At 40.2% G+C, this 14,167-nt stretch overlaps 1 protein-coding gene across 1 annotated transcript in view; it reads right to left on the reverse strand.

The window, feature by feature from the left end:
• LOC133550225 (outer dense fiber protein 2-like) overlaps nucleotides 1–6,788 on the reverse strand; it is a 28,562-nt gene extending 21,774 nt beyond the window's left edge. The window contains exons 1-3 of the mRNA XM_061896380.1: nucleotides 6,512–6,788; nucleotides 6,345–6,443; nucleotides 6,159–6,277 (exon numbers count right to left, since the gene is read on the reverse strand). Of these exons, the coding sequence (XP_061752364.1) occupies nucleotides 6,159–6,277; nucleotides 6,345–6,443; nucleotides 6,512–6,610 (317 nt within the window). The 5' untranslated portion in view covers nucleotides 6,611–6,788. The remainder of the gene's footprint in view (nucleotides 1–6,158; nucleotides 6,278–6,344; nucleotides 6,444–6,511) is intronic.
• Nucleotides 6,789–14,167: the final 7,379 nt, after the last annotated feature.

Consider the following 14,167-nt stretch of genomic DNA (forward strand, 5'->3'; position numbering starts at 1 on the left):
CACTTTTCTAGTAACAAGAAGAACATGGTGTACCAAGATTTGAGTTGGTCCTTACAGACAAATGTTGACATGCAGATTTGTTTTAGGTATTCAAAACAACCACTTTTGGGTCTTTTTGGCACCACTTTGGGACCCTGAATGTCAACTAAAACTGGCACTTTTTTAGTAACAAGAAGGATATGGTGGACCAGGAGTCGGTCTTCACAGAAAAATGTTGACATGAATAGAATTTTTTTATCAACACCACCACTTTGGGTCTTTTTAGGACTACTTTGGGTCTCTTTGAGACCACTTTGGGACCCTGAATGTCAACTAAAGCTGACCATTTTTCAGTATCAAAAAGAACATAATGGACCAGGAATTGATGAGTTGGTCCTTACAGACAAATATTGACACAAACAGATTTTTTAAAATCATAACGACCACTTTGGGTCTCTTTGGGATCACTTTGGGACCCTGAATGTCAACTAAACCTGGCGCTTTTTTAGTAACAAGATGAACATGGTGGACCAGCAGTTGATGAGTTGGTCCTTACAGACAAATATTGAAACAAACAGATTTTTTAAATCAAAACGACCACTTTGGGTCTGTTTAGGACCACTTTGGGTCTCTTTGAGACCACTTTGGGTCTCTTTGGGACCACTTTGGGACCCTGAATGTCAGCTAAAACTGACACTTTTCTAGTAACAAGAAGAACATGGACGACCAGGAGTTGAGTTGGTCCTTACAGACAAATGTTGACATGCAGATTTGTTTTAGGTATTCAAAACAACCACTTTTGGGTCTCTTTGGGACCCTGAATGTCAACTAAAACTGGAGCTTTTTTAGTAACAAGAAGGATATGTTGGACATGAATGTTGACATGAATAGAATTTTTTTATCAACAGCACCACTTTGGGTCTTTTTAGGACTACTTTGGGTCTCTTTGAGACCACTTTGGGACCCTGAATGTCAACTAAAGCTGACCATTTTTCAGTATCAAAAAGAACATGGTGGACCAGCAATTGATGAGTTAGTTGGTCCTTACAGACAAATATTGACACAAACAGAATTTTTTAAATCAAAATGACCACTTTGGGTCTCTTTGGGATCACTTTGGGACCCTAAATGTCAACTAAACCTGGTGCTTTTTTAGTAACAAGATGAACATGGTGGACCAGGAGTTAATGAGTCGGTACTTACAGACAAATATTGAAACAAACAGATTTTTTAAATAAAAACGACCACTTTGGGTTTCTTTAGGACCACTTTGGTTCTCTTTGGGACCCTGAATGTCAACTAAAACTGACACTTTTCTAGTAACAAGAAAAACATGGTGGACCAAGAGTTGAGTTGGTCCTTACAGACAAATGTTGACGTATGCAGATTTGTTTTAGTTATTCAAGACAACCACTTTTGGGTCTTTTTAGGACTACTTTGGGTCTCTTTGAGACCACTTTGGGACCCTGAATGTCAACTAAAGCTGACCATTTTTCAGTATCAAAAAGAACATAATGGACCAGCAATTGATGAGTTAGTTGGTCCTTACAGACAAATATTGACACAAACAGAATTTTTTAAATCAAAATGACCACTTTGGGTCTCTTTGGGATCACTTTGGGACCCTAAATGTCAACTAAACCTGGTGCTTTTTTAGTAACAAGATGAACATGGTGGACCAGGAGTTAATGAGTCGGTACTTACAGACAAATATTGAAACAAACAGATTTTTTAAATAAAAACGACCACTTTGGGTTTCTTTAGGACCACTTTGGTTCTCTTTGGGACCCTGAATGTCAACTAAAACTGACACTTTTCTAGTAACAAGAAAAACATGGTGGACCAAGAGTTGAGTTGGTCCTTACAGACAAATGTTGACGTATGCAGATTTGTTTTAGTTATTCAAGACAACCACTTTTGGGTCTCTTTGGGACCACTTTGGGTCTCTTTGGGATCACTTTGGGACCCTGAATGTCAACTAAACCTGGCGCTTTTTTAGTAACAAGATGAACATGGTGGACCAGGAGTTGATGAGTCGGTCCGTACAGACAAATATTGAAACAAACAGATGTTTTAAATACAAACGACCACTTTGGGTCTCTTTAGGACCACTTTGGGTCTCTTTGGGACCACTTTGGGGCTCTTTGGGACCACTTTGGGACCCTGAATGTCAACTAAAACTGACACTTTTCTAGTAACAAGAAGAACATGGTGTACAAAGAGTTGAGTTGGTCCTTACAGACAAATGTTGACATGCAGATTTGTTTTAGGTATTCAAAACAACCACTTTTGGGTCTTTTTGGCACCACTTTGGGACCCTGAATGTCAACTAACACTGGCACTTTTTTAGTATCAAGAAGGATATGGTGGACCAGGAGTCGGTCTTCACAGAAAAATGTTGACATGAATAGAATTTTTTATCAACACCACCACTTTGGGTCTTTTTAGGACTACTTTGGGTCTCTTTGAGACCACTTTGGGACCCTGAATGTCAACTAAAGCTGACCATTTTTCTGTATCAAAAAGAACATGGTGGACCAGGAATTGATGAGATAGTCCTTACAGACAAATATTGACACAAACAGATTTTTTTAAATCAAAACGACCACTTTGGATCACTTTGGGACCCTAAATGTCAACTAAACCTGGCGCTTTTTTAGTAACAAGATGAACATGGTGGACCAGGAGTTAATGAGTCGGTACTTACAGACAAATATTGAAACGAACTGATTTTTTAAATCAAAACGACCACTTTGGGTCTCATTAGGACCACTTTGGGTCTCTTTGGGACCCTGAATGTCAACTAAAACTGACACTTTTCTAGTAACAAGAAGAACATGGTGGACCAAGAGTTGAGTTGGTCCTTACAGACAAATGTTGACATATAGAGATTTGTTTTAGGTATTCAAAACAACCACTTTTGGGTCTCTTTGGGACCACTTTGGGTCTCTTTGGGATCACTTTGGGACCCTGAATGTCAACTAAACCTGGGACTTTTTTAGTAACAAGATGAACATGGTGAACCAGGAGTTGATGAGTCTGTACTTACAGACAAATATTGAAAAAAAAATGATTTTTTAAATCAAAACGAACACTTTGGGTCTCTTTAGGACACCTTTGGGACCCTGACTGTCCACTAAAACTGACATTTTTCTAGTAACAAGAAGAACATGGTGTACAAAGATTTGAGTTGGTCCTTACAGACAAATGTTTACATGCAGATTTGTTTTAGGTATTCAAAACAACCACTTTTGGGTCTTTTTGGCACCACTTTGGGACCCTGAATGTCAACTAACACTGGCACTTTTTTAGTATCAAGAAGGATATGGTGGACCAGGAGTCGGTCTTCACAAAAAAAAATGTTGACATGAATAGAATTTTTTTATCAACACCACCACTTTGGGTCTTTTTAGGACTACTTTGGGTCTCTTTGAGACCACTTTGGGACCCTGAATGTCAACTAAAGCTGACCATTTTTCAGTATCAAAAAGAACATGGTGGACCAGCAATTGATGAGTTAGTTGGTCCTTACAGACAAATATTGACACAAACAGAATTTTTTAAATCAAAATGACCACTTTGGGTCTCTTTGGGATCACTTTGGGACCCTAAATGTCAACTAAACCTGGTGCTTTTTTGGTAACAAGATCAACATGGTGAACCAGGAGTTGATGAGTCGGTACTTACAGACAAATATTGAAACAAACAGATTTTTTTAAATCAAAAAGACCACTTTGAGTCTCTTTATGACCACTTTGGGTCTCTTTGGGACCACTTTGGGACCCTGAATGTCAACTAAAACTGACACTTTTCTAGTAACAAGAAAAACATGGTGGACCATGGGTTGAGTTGGTCCTTACAGACAAATGTTGACATATAGAGATTTGTCTTAGGTATTCAAAACAACCACTTTTGGGTCTCTTTCGCACCACTTTGGGACCCTGAATGTCAACTAACACTGGCACTTTTTTAGTAACAAGAAGGATATGGTGGACCAGGAGTCGGTCTTCACAGAAAATTGTTGACATGAATAGAATTTTTTTATCAACACCACCACTTTGGGTCTTTTTAGGACCACTTTGGGTCTCTTTGAGACCACTTTGGGACCCTGAATGTCAACTAAAACTGGCACTTTTTTAGTAACAAGAAGGATATGGTGGACCAGGAATTGATGAGTTGGTCCTTACAGACAAATATTGACGCAACAGAATTTTTTAAATCAAAACGACCACTTTGGGTCTCTTTCGGACCACTTTGGATCTCTTTGGGACCACTTTGGGTCTCTTTTGGACCACTTTGGATCTCTTTTGGACCACTTTGGGTCTCTTTGGGACTACTTTGGCTCTCTTTGGGACCACTTTGGGTCTCTTTTGGACCCTGAATGCCAACTAAAACTGGCACTTTTTTAGTAACAAAAAGGTTATGGTGGACTAGGAATTGATGAGTTGGTCCTTACAGACAAATATTGACACGAACCGATTTTTTTAAATCAAAACGACCACTTTGGGTCTTTTTAGGACAGCTTTGGGTCTTTTTGAGACCACTTTGGGACCCTGAATGTCTACTAAAACTGGCACTTTTTTAGTAACAAGAAGGATATGGTGGACCAGGAATTGATGAGTTGGTCCTTACAGACAAATATTGACACAAACCGATTTTTTAAAATCAAAACGACCACTTTGGGTCTCTTTGGGACTACTTTGGATCTCTTTGGGACCACTATGGGTCTCTTTGGGACCACTATGGGTCTCTTTGGGACCACTATGGGTCTCTTTGGGACCACTATGGGTCTCTTTGGGACCACTTTGGATCTCTTTGGGACCACTTTGGATCTCTTTGGGACCACTTTGGCTCTCGTTGGGACCACTTTGGGTCTCTTTGGGACTACTTTGGGTCTCTTTGGGACCACTTTGGGTCTCTTTTGGACCCTGAATGCCAACTAAAACTGGCACTTTTTTAGTAACAAAAAGGTTATGGTGGACTAGGAATTGATGAGTTGGTCCTTACAGACAAATATTGACACGAACCGATTTTTTTAAATCAAAACGACCACTTTGGGTCTTTTTAGGACCACTTTGGGTCTTTTTGAGACCACTTTGGGACCCTTAATGTCTACTAAAACTGGCACTTTTTTAGTAACAAGAAGGATATGGTGGACCAGGAATTTATGAGTTGGTCCTTACAGACAAATATTGACACAAACCGATTTTTTTAAATCATAACGACCACTTTGGGTCTCTTTGGGATCCCTTTGGGACCCTAAATGTCAACTAAACCTGGCACTTTTTTAGTAACAAGATGAACATGGTGGACCAGGAGTTGATGAGTCGGTAATTACAGACAAATATTGAAACAAACAGATTTTTTTAATCAAAACGACCATTTTGGGTCTCTTTAGGACCACTTTGGGTCTCTTTGGGACCACTTTGGGTCTCTTTGGGACCACTTTGGGACCCTGAATGTCAACTAAAACTGACAGTTTTCTAGTAACAAGAAGAACATGGTGGACTAAGAGTTGAGTTGGTCCTTACGGACAAATGTTGACATATAGAGATTTGCTTTAGGTATTCAAAACAACCACTTTTGGGTCTCTTTGGCACCACTTTGGGACCCTGAATGTCAACTAAAACTGGCACTTTTTTAGTAACAAGAAGGATATGGTGACCAGGAGTCTGTCTTCATAGAAAAATGTTGACATGAATAGAATTTTTTTTATCAACACCACCACTTTGGGTCTTTTTTAGGACCACTTTGGGTCTTTTTGAGACCACTTTGGGACCCTGAATGTCAACTAAAACTGGCACTTTTTTAGTAACAAGAAGGATATGGAGGACCAGGAATTGATGAGTTGGTCCTTACAGACAAATATTGACACAACAGAATTTTTTAAATCAAAACGACCACTTTGGGTCTCTTTCGGACCACTTTGGATCTCTTCAGGACCACTTTGGGTCTCTTTTGGACCACTTTGGATCTCTTTTGGACCACTTTGGATCTCTTTGGGACCACTTTGGGTCTCTTTGGGACCACTTTGGGTCTCTTTGGGACCACTTTGGGTCTCTTTGGGACCCTGAATGCCAACTTAACCTGACACTTTTTAGTAACAACAACATGAACACGATAGTTGTCGTAAAAGTGCAAAAGGAAGCGAAGCTGTTACTAAAAGTAATGTTTCTGACCTCGCAAAACGCTGACCTTCCTGCTCCTTGAGAAGGTCGCTGAGGTTGACGGCGTCGGTCCGCTCCTCCTGATGCTCGCCGCCATGGCGGACGCCGTCAGACGTCCCTCGGCTGCTCCTCTGCACGCGACAAACACAAGTCAGCTTCGGAGGACAAGGGGACACGAAGGCGTTGTCGTCGGGACACCTGGTCTGGTCGCCATGACGATATTCCAGGCGGGATCCAAGGAGCGCGACCTCTTGACCTTCCGCGCTCACCTTTCACCTGAGGGTCCCTTGTCCTGTCCTGCAATGGCGAGTGCAAACTATTCATCATGCATATTGAGTCCACATGAAGGCAAAGATGAGACGTACCTGAGGGGTCCTGGACGGACTCCTCCTCACGTGGACATGGACTGGACTTGTCTCAGGTACGTGGACGTGAACAGGAGGAGGCGAGTGTCTCGTTATCATTCTTTCCCCGACGTCAAACTGCACCTCATCACGTGTTCAACATCAATCAAAAACCTCACCGGCGCTTTTTTTTTTTTTTTTAAGTTTTCTGCGCGTTAAATCCTGGTTTTAAGCAAGAAGTGGAGCAACTAAAAAAGAAACTCTTCCATTGACGGGGCGGGCGTTTGGAAATGACAATGGCGCCTTCTGATTGGTTGAGTGCTATGAGACACGCGTGCTGCGATTGGTTCATTTCAAGACTGGAGCTCTGTGATTGGTGGAAGTACGTTTGAGCTCCGCGTTGCCAGTAGTTACAACAGTTGGGAAGGGATGAGGTTTAAGGAGACAATCGACTCATTTAATGAGAGCAAAAAAAAAAAAAACGCAATTAATTCGCTGATATTCGTTTTCTATTCCTATGCCAGGATATTAAAAAAATACTCAACCAGTTGTATTTGTTGTTTTTAATATTGTAAAATAAAGCGTGAGTAATAATGTAAACACAACAATTGTGTCATGTTTTGTGCGCGATTACAAACAAGGGGAAATAGTCGCGATGACGCAACTTCCGGTTTTCAAACATCGCACTTCCGGGGAGTTAGCCGCCACAATAAGACCACATAAAGTTTAAAACTACCTGGCACTGATTTGTACTGTTTTTGTACTTATTTTCATTATTATCCGTCCTCGATTGTTTGTAAATGTTGCAGTTTATAAAAAAGGTTTATAAATTGAAGAAATAAAATAATAATGGAGACCACATAAGTCCACTAATAATGACACGTGTCGGTGTTCGTACGACAATTAAACTCCAAAACACGTTGGTTCGAGCGGTCAAATGTGTGATTAGTTGGAGAATATTTGCTATAACAAAAAATAGTTGAATGCCTAGTAAAAGAAGGCGGTGGTGTACTTCCGGTTTTAACTTATTTTTATTTATTAATTTTTTTTTAAAGGTTTTTTTTATAAATTTCAACAATTACAAACGGTAAGTCAAACAACAATATAAAAAAATATAAAACAGGGGGTTGTAAGTTCAAAATAATAAAAATAGAATACAAAAAAATATATGTATATATATATAATAAACAAAATGCAAAGCCGTAGGCTTATTCAGATTCATCAAACAACTTAAATTTGGAACACAGCATCATCGTTTTCACAGCTTTGTTGTTGTTAGAGGTAGAGAGCGTTTTAATGTAAAGTTCCAGATCTTTTTTAAAGGCACAAAAGATAGGACGGGTATTAAGAAACTTACATTTATGAATATAAAACTTAGCCAATAAAATAATGAGGTTGCAAAGGTAGAATTCCTTTTCAAATTTTTGTTCATACAGTGTAAAACCAAAAAATCACATCTTTAAAGTAAAGCACAAATTTGTCATAAATATTGTCCAGAAAGAAGCGACAGATGCCCTGCCATAGTGATCGAGTGTTTTCACAAGTCCAAAACAAGTGGTTAACAGTCTCTGGGTGCATGTTACAAAAGGTATCTAACCATCACAGTCTTTACAGGGTAATAGCGATGGATGATTTTAAATGATATCTCTTTGACTTTGTTGGTAAGTAAATACCTGTTAGGAAGGGACCACGTTTTGATCCAACAGATGTCATTTACAACATTTATTCCATAAGGAAATTACATAGGAGACAGACACACAATCATTTTGGAATAAGCTGCGGATTTTTCTGTTATTTTTTTTTCCGGTTTTAACTACGGCACTTCTGGGCTTTTTCAAACACGTTGACTCAAGCGTTCAAATATGTGATTATTTGGTGAATATTTATTTATTTATTTATTTTTTATGTTTATTTATACATTTCAACAATAACAAACAAATGAGAAACAATAAACAAAATAGTTCAACAACAATATAAACATTAAAAAAACATTATATAAACAGTACAAGACAGCGCCAGGGGGGTGTAAATTCAATGTAACAAAATAGAATACAAAAATATGTATATATATGTATATATAATAAACCAGGTGCAAAACCGTAGGCTTATTCAGATTTATTAAATAACTTAAATTTGGAACACAGCATCAGCGTTTTCACAGCTTTTTTGTTGTTAGAGGTATTGTTTATTTATTATGTTGTGTGCGCAGTTAAAAAAAAGGAACGTCATTGTGACGTCACTTCCGGTCTTGAGTTAGCATACTTAGCCGCCAGAAAAAGCCCACGTAAGTCCACTAATAACGATACATGGGGACGTCCATACGTCAGTAAAACTCCTCATTGTCAAACACGTTGGCTCAAGCGTTCAGATATGTGATTAGTTGGTGAATATTTATTTAAATTTTTTTTTTTAATATTTATTTATAAATTTCAACATTTACAAGCAGTTGAGAAACAGTAATCAAATAAGTCCAACAACAGTATAAAACATTACAAAACATTACGAATTGTTTATTTATTATGTTGTGTGCGCAGTTAAAAAAAGGAACGTTACTGTGACGTCACCTCCGGTCTTGAGTTAACATACTTAGCCTCCAGAAAAAGCCCGCTTAAGTTCACGACACATGGGGTTGTCCATACGACAGTGAAACTCCTCATTGTCAAAAACGTTGGCTCAAGCGTTCAAATATGTGATTATTTGGTGAATATTTGTTTATTTATTATGTTGTGTGCGCAGTAAAAAAAAAGGAACTTCAAGGTGACGTCACTTCCGGTCTCGAGTTAGCATTACAAGCCTAGTTAGCCGCCACAAAAGTCCACTAATAACGACACATGGGGACGTCCAGACGACAATGAAACTCCTCATCGTCAAACACGTTGGCTCAAGCGTTTAAATATGTTATTTGGTGAGTATTTGTTTATTTATTATGTTGTGTGCGCAGTTTAAAAAGGAACGTCACTCTGACGTCACTTCTGGTCTTGAGTTAGCATACTTAGCCTAGTTAGCCGCCAGAAAAAGCCCACGTAAGTCTACTAATAACGACACATGGGGACTCCCAGACGACAATGAAACTCCTCATTGTCAAACACGTTGACTCACGCGTTCAAATATGTGATTATTTGGTGAATATTCCTTTGTTGTGTGCATAGTTTTTTTTGTAAGTGACGTCACGAAAACGTCACTTCCGGTCTTGAGCTATTATACATTAGCTGCAAAAATTAGCCCACATAAATCCACGTGGAAATGTTTATGCGGGGAAAAAAATCCGTTCTCAAACACGTTGGCTCAAGCTTTCAATTAAGCAATTAGTTGATGAATATTTGAAATAACTCGATGGTCGCTTTTGGCTAAATACAAAGATGCTAACCACCATGTGTGTGACGTCACTGCAGCCTCCGCACTCGCCAACACGCTAAAGCAGGAATGAAAGTCTCATGTTCGCTCCTGCTCCTCCATGCACTCTACCGGGCGGCCTGGGCGGACACGCTGGTCCTGTGCTGGGCGTGAGGACAGGTCTTTATTGTTATTGCACAAGTACAACGAAACTTTGTTTTCAGCACAAACCTGTTCAAGATTAGACAAACAAACAGTGTGCAGGGTTACAGAACAAGATCGCTGATAGGTCGCCATAATGTGCCCTGTAAAAGATGGGAAAAAGGTAAACGCTGGGGAAGGATAGAGTAAAAAAAATACAATCCAAATTGGGATCCTAAGGGGGCCCAGTCTGGAGTGGGAAAAAACCTCCATAGCAAAGCACATATATATATTACAACATGCATCTCGAGATATCGAGCAACAGAGGGAAGGTAGTTCAAGGTCATGGTAGTTGGCTGCAGCTCATCCATTCATCACCCCTATGGGATTTGCGTCGAGGGCGTTGGGTTGGGTTGGTATATTTTTGTGGATGTGTGTGTAAGCCCGTAGTGTGCCTGTTCCGCGGCCTTGATGTATTGCAGTCGCTAGTCCAAAGTCAACAACAGGTGTGTGCCCATGAGAGACAAGAAGGGAGTTTGTTGTGTCTTCGCTGCGCTGTCCTTCGGGAGAGTCTCGAAGCCAGGGAAACAACCCAAGTTAGAATGATTTTTTATGCGGGTGAAAATAAAATTTGCTTTTCAATCCAATCCAATCCACTTTATTTATAAAGCACATTTAAACAACAATAACGTTTCCAAAGTGCTGCACAGCCATGTTAAAAACAATTGTAAAAATAAAATAATAAAAATAAAAAAATATATATATATATATTATGCTCCACCAATGACTGAATAAAAACAAAAAATAAATATAAAACCAATAAAAACAATATAAAAACAAATATGATTAAAAACTATTTTAAAGGGTAAAATCAATTAAAACACTAAAATAGAAATCAAAGTGTCTAAAAAACACAAGAGGACAACAGAGGACCACACAACTCACGTAGTGTTAAAAGCCAAAGAATAAAAGTGGGTCTTAAGACTATCTATTCACTCTAAATTGTCTATGACTAGTCCTCAAAACTGCGGGGTGGACAGTCCGATGTAATCCACAGTTCTTCCCGCATCCTCCAATCATTTGTGGCAGCTTTGGGGTACTTTGAAGACTGCCAGCAACTTCCAATTTGTCGACAAACCAGAGCAACGCTTACTCCAATCAGATGTCCTGTTGTCATAATTCCGAATAGGTGGATATATCTTCACGTTGTCGACAGAAAAGAGTCGCCAGGCACGCGGCCCTCCTTCTCCCAAGAGTCGGTCGTGTGTCCAGCAACAACCGCTTCGTCACGACAGCAGGTTCCCCCGAACCCAAGATCTTGTCAATTTTGTCAGTTAAATAGTTCCATTATTTAGATTTGGAGAGCAGTGCAAAAAGAGGCAACAAGAAAGTTAACACAAGACAAAACAAAGAAGCAAGCAGAGAGATAAGGGAGAGGAAAGGGGGGCATCCACCCTTGAAGAGTGCCAGAAAGGATTTTACCCACCTGCTCCCGGCCGCTCGGCGCTGTCCACCCGCATCCACGCACAGGTGTTCCAGAACCCCCATGGCCGCATTTTCCACGTGGTCGTCTTCAAGAAGGCGGACGTGGTCACGCGTGGGCCAGCGGACAAACGCTGCTCTTGGTTCCCGGGCTTCTCGTGGACGGTGGTCACGTGTCCCCGGTGCCCCACACACCTAAGTGGTTCGTCACCGTTAAAACAACTCCGGTCAGGTTTTATCGTTTCTCCTTGAAGGTTAGGCCTTCCCGCCCATTTCCTGGCCCGAAACGACCCCGGAGTCAGAGCAGACCTTCCTGGCTCTGATAGTCCATTGCCTTCAGTCTGCTGGTCACCCCCAGGTCCTTCACCAACTCACATGGTTCGGTATAGCTCGGTTGGTAGAGTGGCCATGCCAGCAACTTGAGGGTTCCAGGTCTTCGGCCATCCTAGTCACTGCCATTGTGTCCTTGGGCAAGACACTTTACCCACCTGCTCCCAGTGCCACCCACACTGGTTTAAATGTAACTCAGATATTGGGTTTCACTATGTAAAAGGGCTACATAAATTCACGTCCACACACGTGTACATGATACCTTTGTTATTGAAACTAAGCTTTGAGATTCTGAATGTCAACTAAAACTAGCACTTAAAGGCCTACTGAAACCCACTACTACCGACCACGCAGTCTGAGTTTATATATCAATGATGAAATATTAACATTGCAACACATGCCAATACGGCCTTTTTAGTTTACTAAATTACAATTTTAAATTTCCCCGGAGTTTCGTCTTGGAAACATCGTGTAATGACGTGTAAGCAGGACGTCACGTTTTTAGGAAGTATGAACGCCACACACACACAGGTAAAAGTCTGCTTTGACGGCATAATTACACAGTATTTTGGAGAGCTGTGTTGCTGAGTCTTTTGCAATTTGTTCAATTAATATTAAAGAAGTCACAGTACAAAGATGGAGTTGGGAAGTTTTAGCCTTTAGCCACACAAACACATGGTGATTCCTTGTTTAAAATTCCCGGAGCTGAAACTTTACTATGGATCACAGCGCGGGCAAGCCAACATGGATCCCGACCGAATTTCAACCAGCAGGTTTCGGTGAGAAAATTGTGGTTAAAAAGTCGCTGAGCTTGTGTCGTATGTACAGCTGCCGTCGACACCCGTGAGACATGGCGTCAAAACACCCGTGGACGTACACCTCCGACTATCAGGTACTATTAAACTCACTAAAACACTAGCAACATAATAGAAAGATAAGGGATTTCCCATAATTATCCTAGTAAATGTGTTTAAAAACATCGGAATATGTCCCAATGCTGTCGCAGGTTTTTTTTTTCTAGTCCGTCGCTATCAATATCCTCAAACACGAATCTTTCATCCTCGCTCAAATTGGGAAATTGTCGCTTTCTCGGTCCGAATCACTGTTTTTGTTGGAGGCTCCCATTAAAATCAATGCGAGGATGTGAGGAGCCCCCACACTTGCGACGTCATCGTCTGCGACTTCCGGTAAAGGCGAGACTTTTTCAGGAAGTAACAAAAGTGGCGAACTTTATCGTCCATTTTCTCTACTAAATCCTTTCAGCAAAAATATGGCAATATCGCGAAATGATCGAGTATGACACATAGAATGGACCTGCTATCCCCGTTTAAATAAGAAAATCTCATTTCAGTAGGCCTTTAAGTAACAAGAACAAGGCAGACCAGGAGTTGAGTCTGTCCTTACAAATGTCAACAGATTTTTTTAGTGTTTCAAAACAATCACTTTGCGTCCCTTTAGGACCACCTTGGGACCCAGAATGTAAACTACAACTGGCACTTTTCTAGTAAGAACACGGTGGACCAAAAGTCGACATAAGCATCTTTTAGTTATTAAAAACTACCACTTTTGGGTCTCTTTAGGACCACTTTTGGGACCAAGAATGTTTACTAAAACTGGCACTTTTTTTTTTAGTAACAAGAACATGATGGACTAGGACTTGGATCAGTCGGTCTTTATAGACAAATTTTGACATGAACAGATTTTTTCTTTAATAAAAACGACCAATTTGGGTGTCTTTAGGACCACTTTGGGACCCTGAATGTCAAATAAATCTGGCACTTTTTTTAGTAACAACATGGTGGACCACAAGTCGAGTCAGTTCTCACAAATGTCGGCAAAGCAGATTTTTTGGGGAGGGTTATTAAAAAACACTTTTGGGTCTTTGGGACCCTGAATGTCAACTAACTTAAGGGACCAGGACTTGGATCAAAAACATCAAAACGACCAATTTGGGTCTCTTTAGGACCACTTTGGGACTTAAAAATTGGCGTTTTTCTAGTAACAAGAACATGGTGGACCAGTCCTCTCAGACCAAAGTCGACATAAGAAAATGTCTTCAAGTACCAATGATTTACATCAAAACTACCAATTTGGGTCTCTTTAGGACCACTTTGGGACTTAAAAATTGGCGCTTCTCTAGTAACAAGAACATGGTGGACCAGTCCTCTCAGACCAAAGTCGACATAAGAAAATGTCTTCAAGTACCAATGATTTACATCAAAACTACCAATTTGGGTCTCTTTAGGACCACTTTGGGACTTAAAAATTGGCGCTTCTCTAGTAACAAGAACATGGTGGACCAGTCCTCTCAGACCAAAGTCGACATAAGAAAATGTCTTCAAGTACCAATGATTTACATCAAAACGACCAATTTAGGTCTCTTTAGGACCA

The sequence above is a fragment of the Nerophis ophidion genome, linkage group LG01, assembly GCF_033978795.1.
Source record: "Nerophis ophidion isolate RoL-2023_Sa linkage group LG01, RoL_Noph_v1.0, whole genome shotgun sequence".
Lineage (NCBI taxonomy): Eukaryota > Metazoa > Chordata > Actinopteri > Syngnathiformes > Syngnathidae > Nerophis > Nerophis ophidion.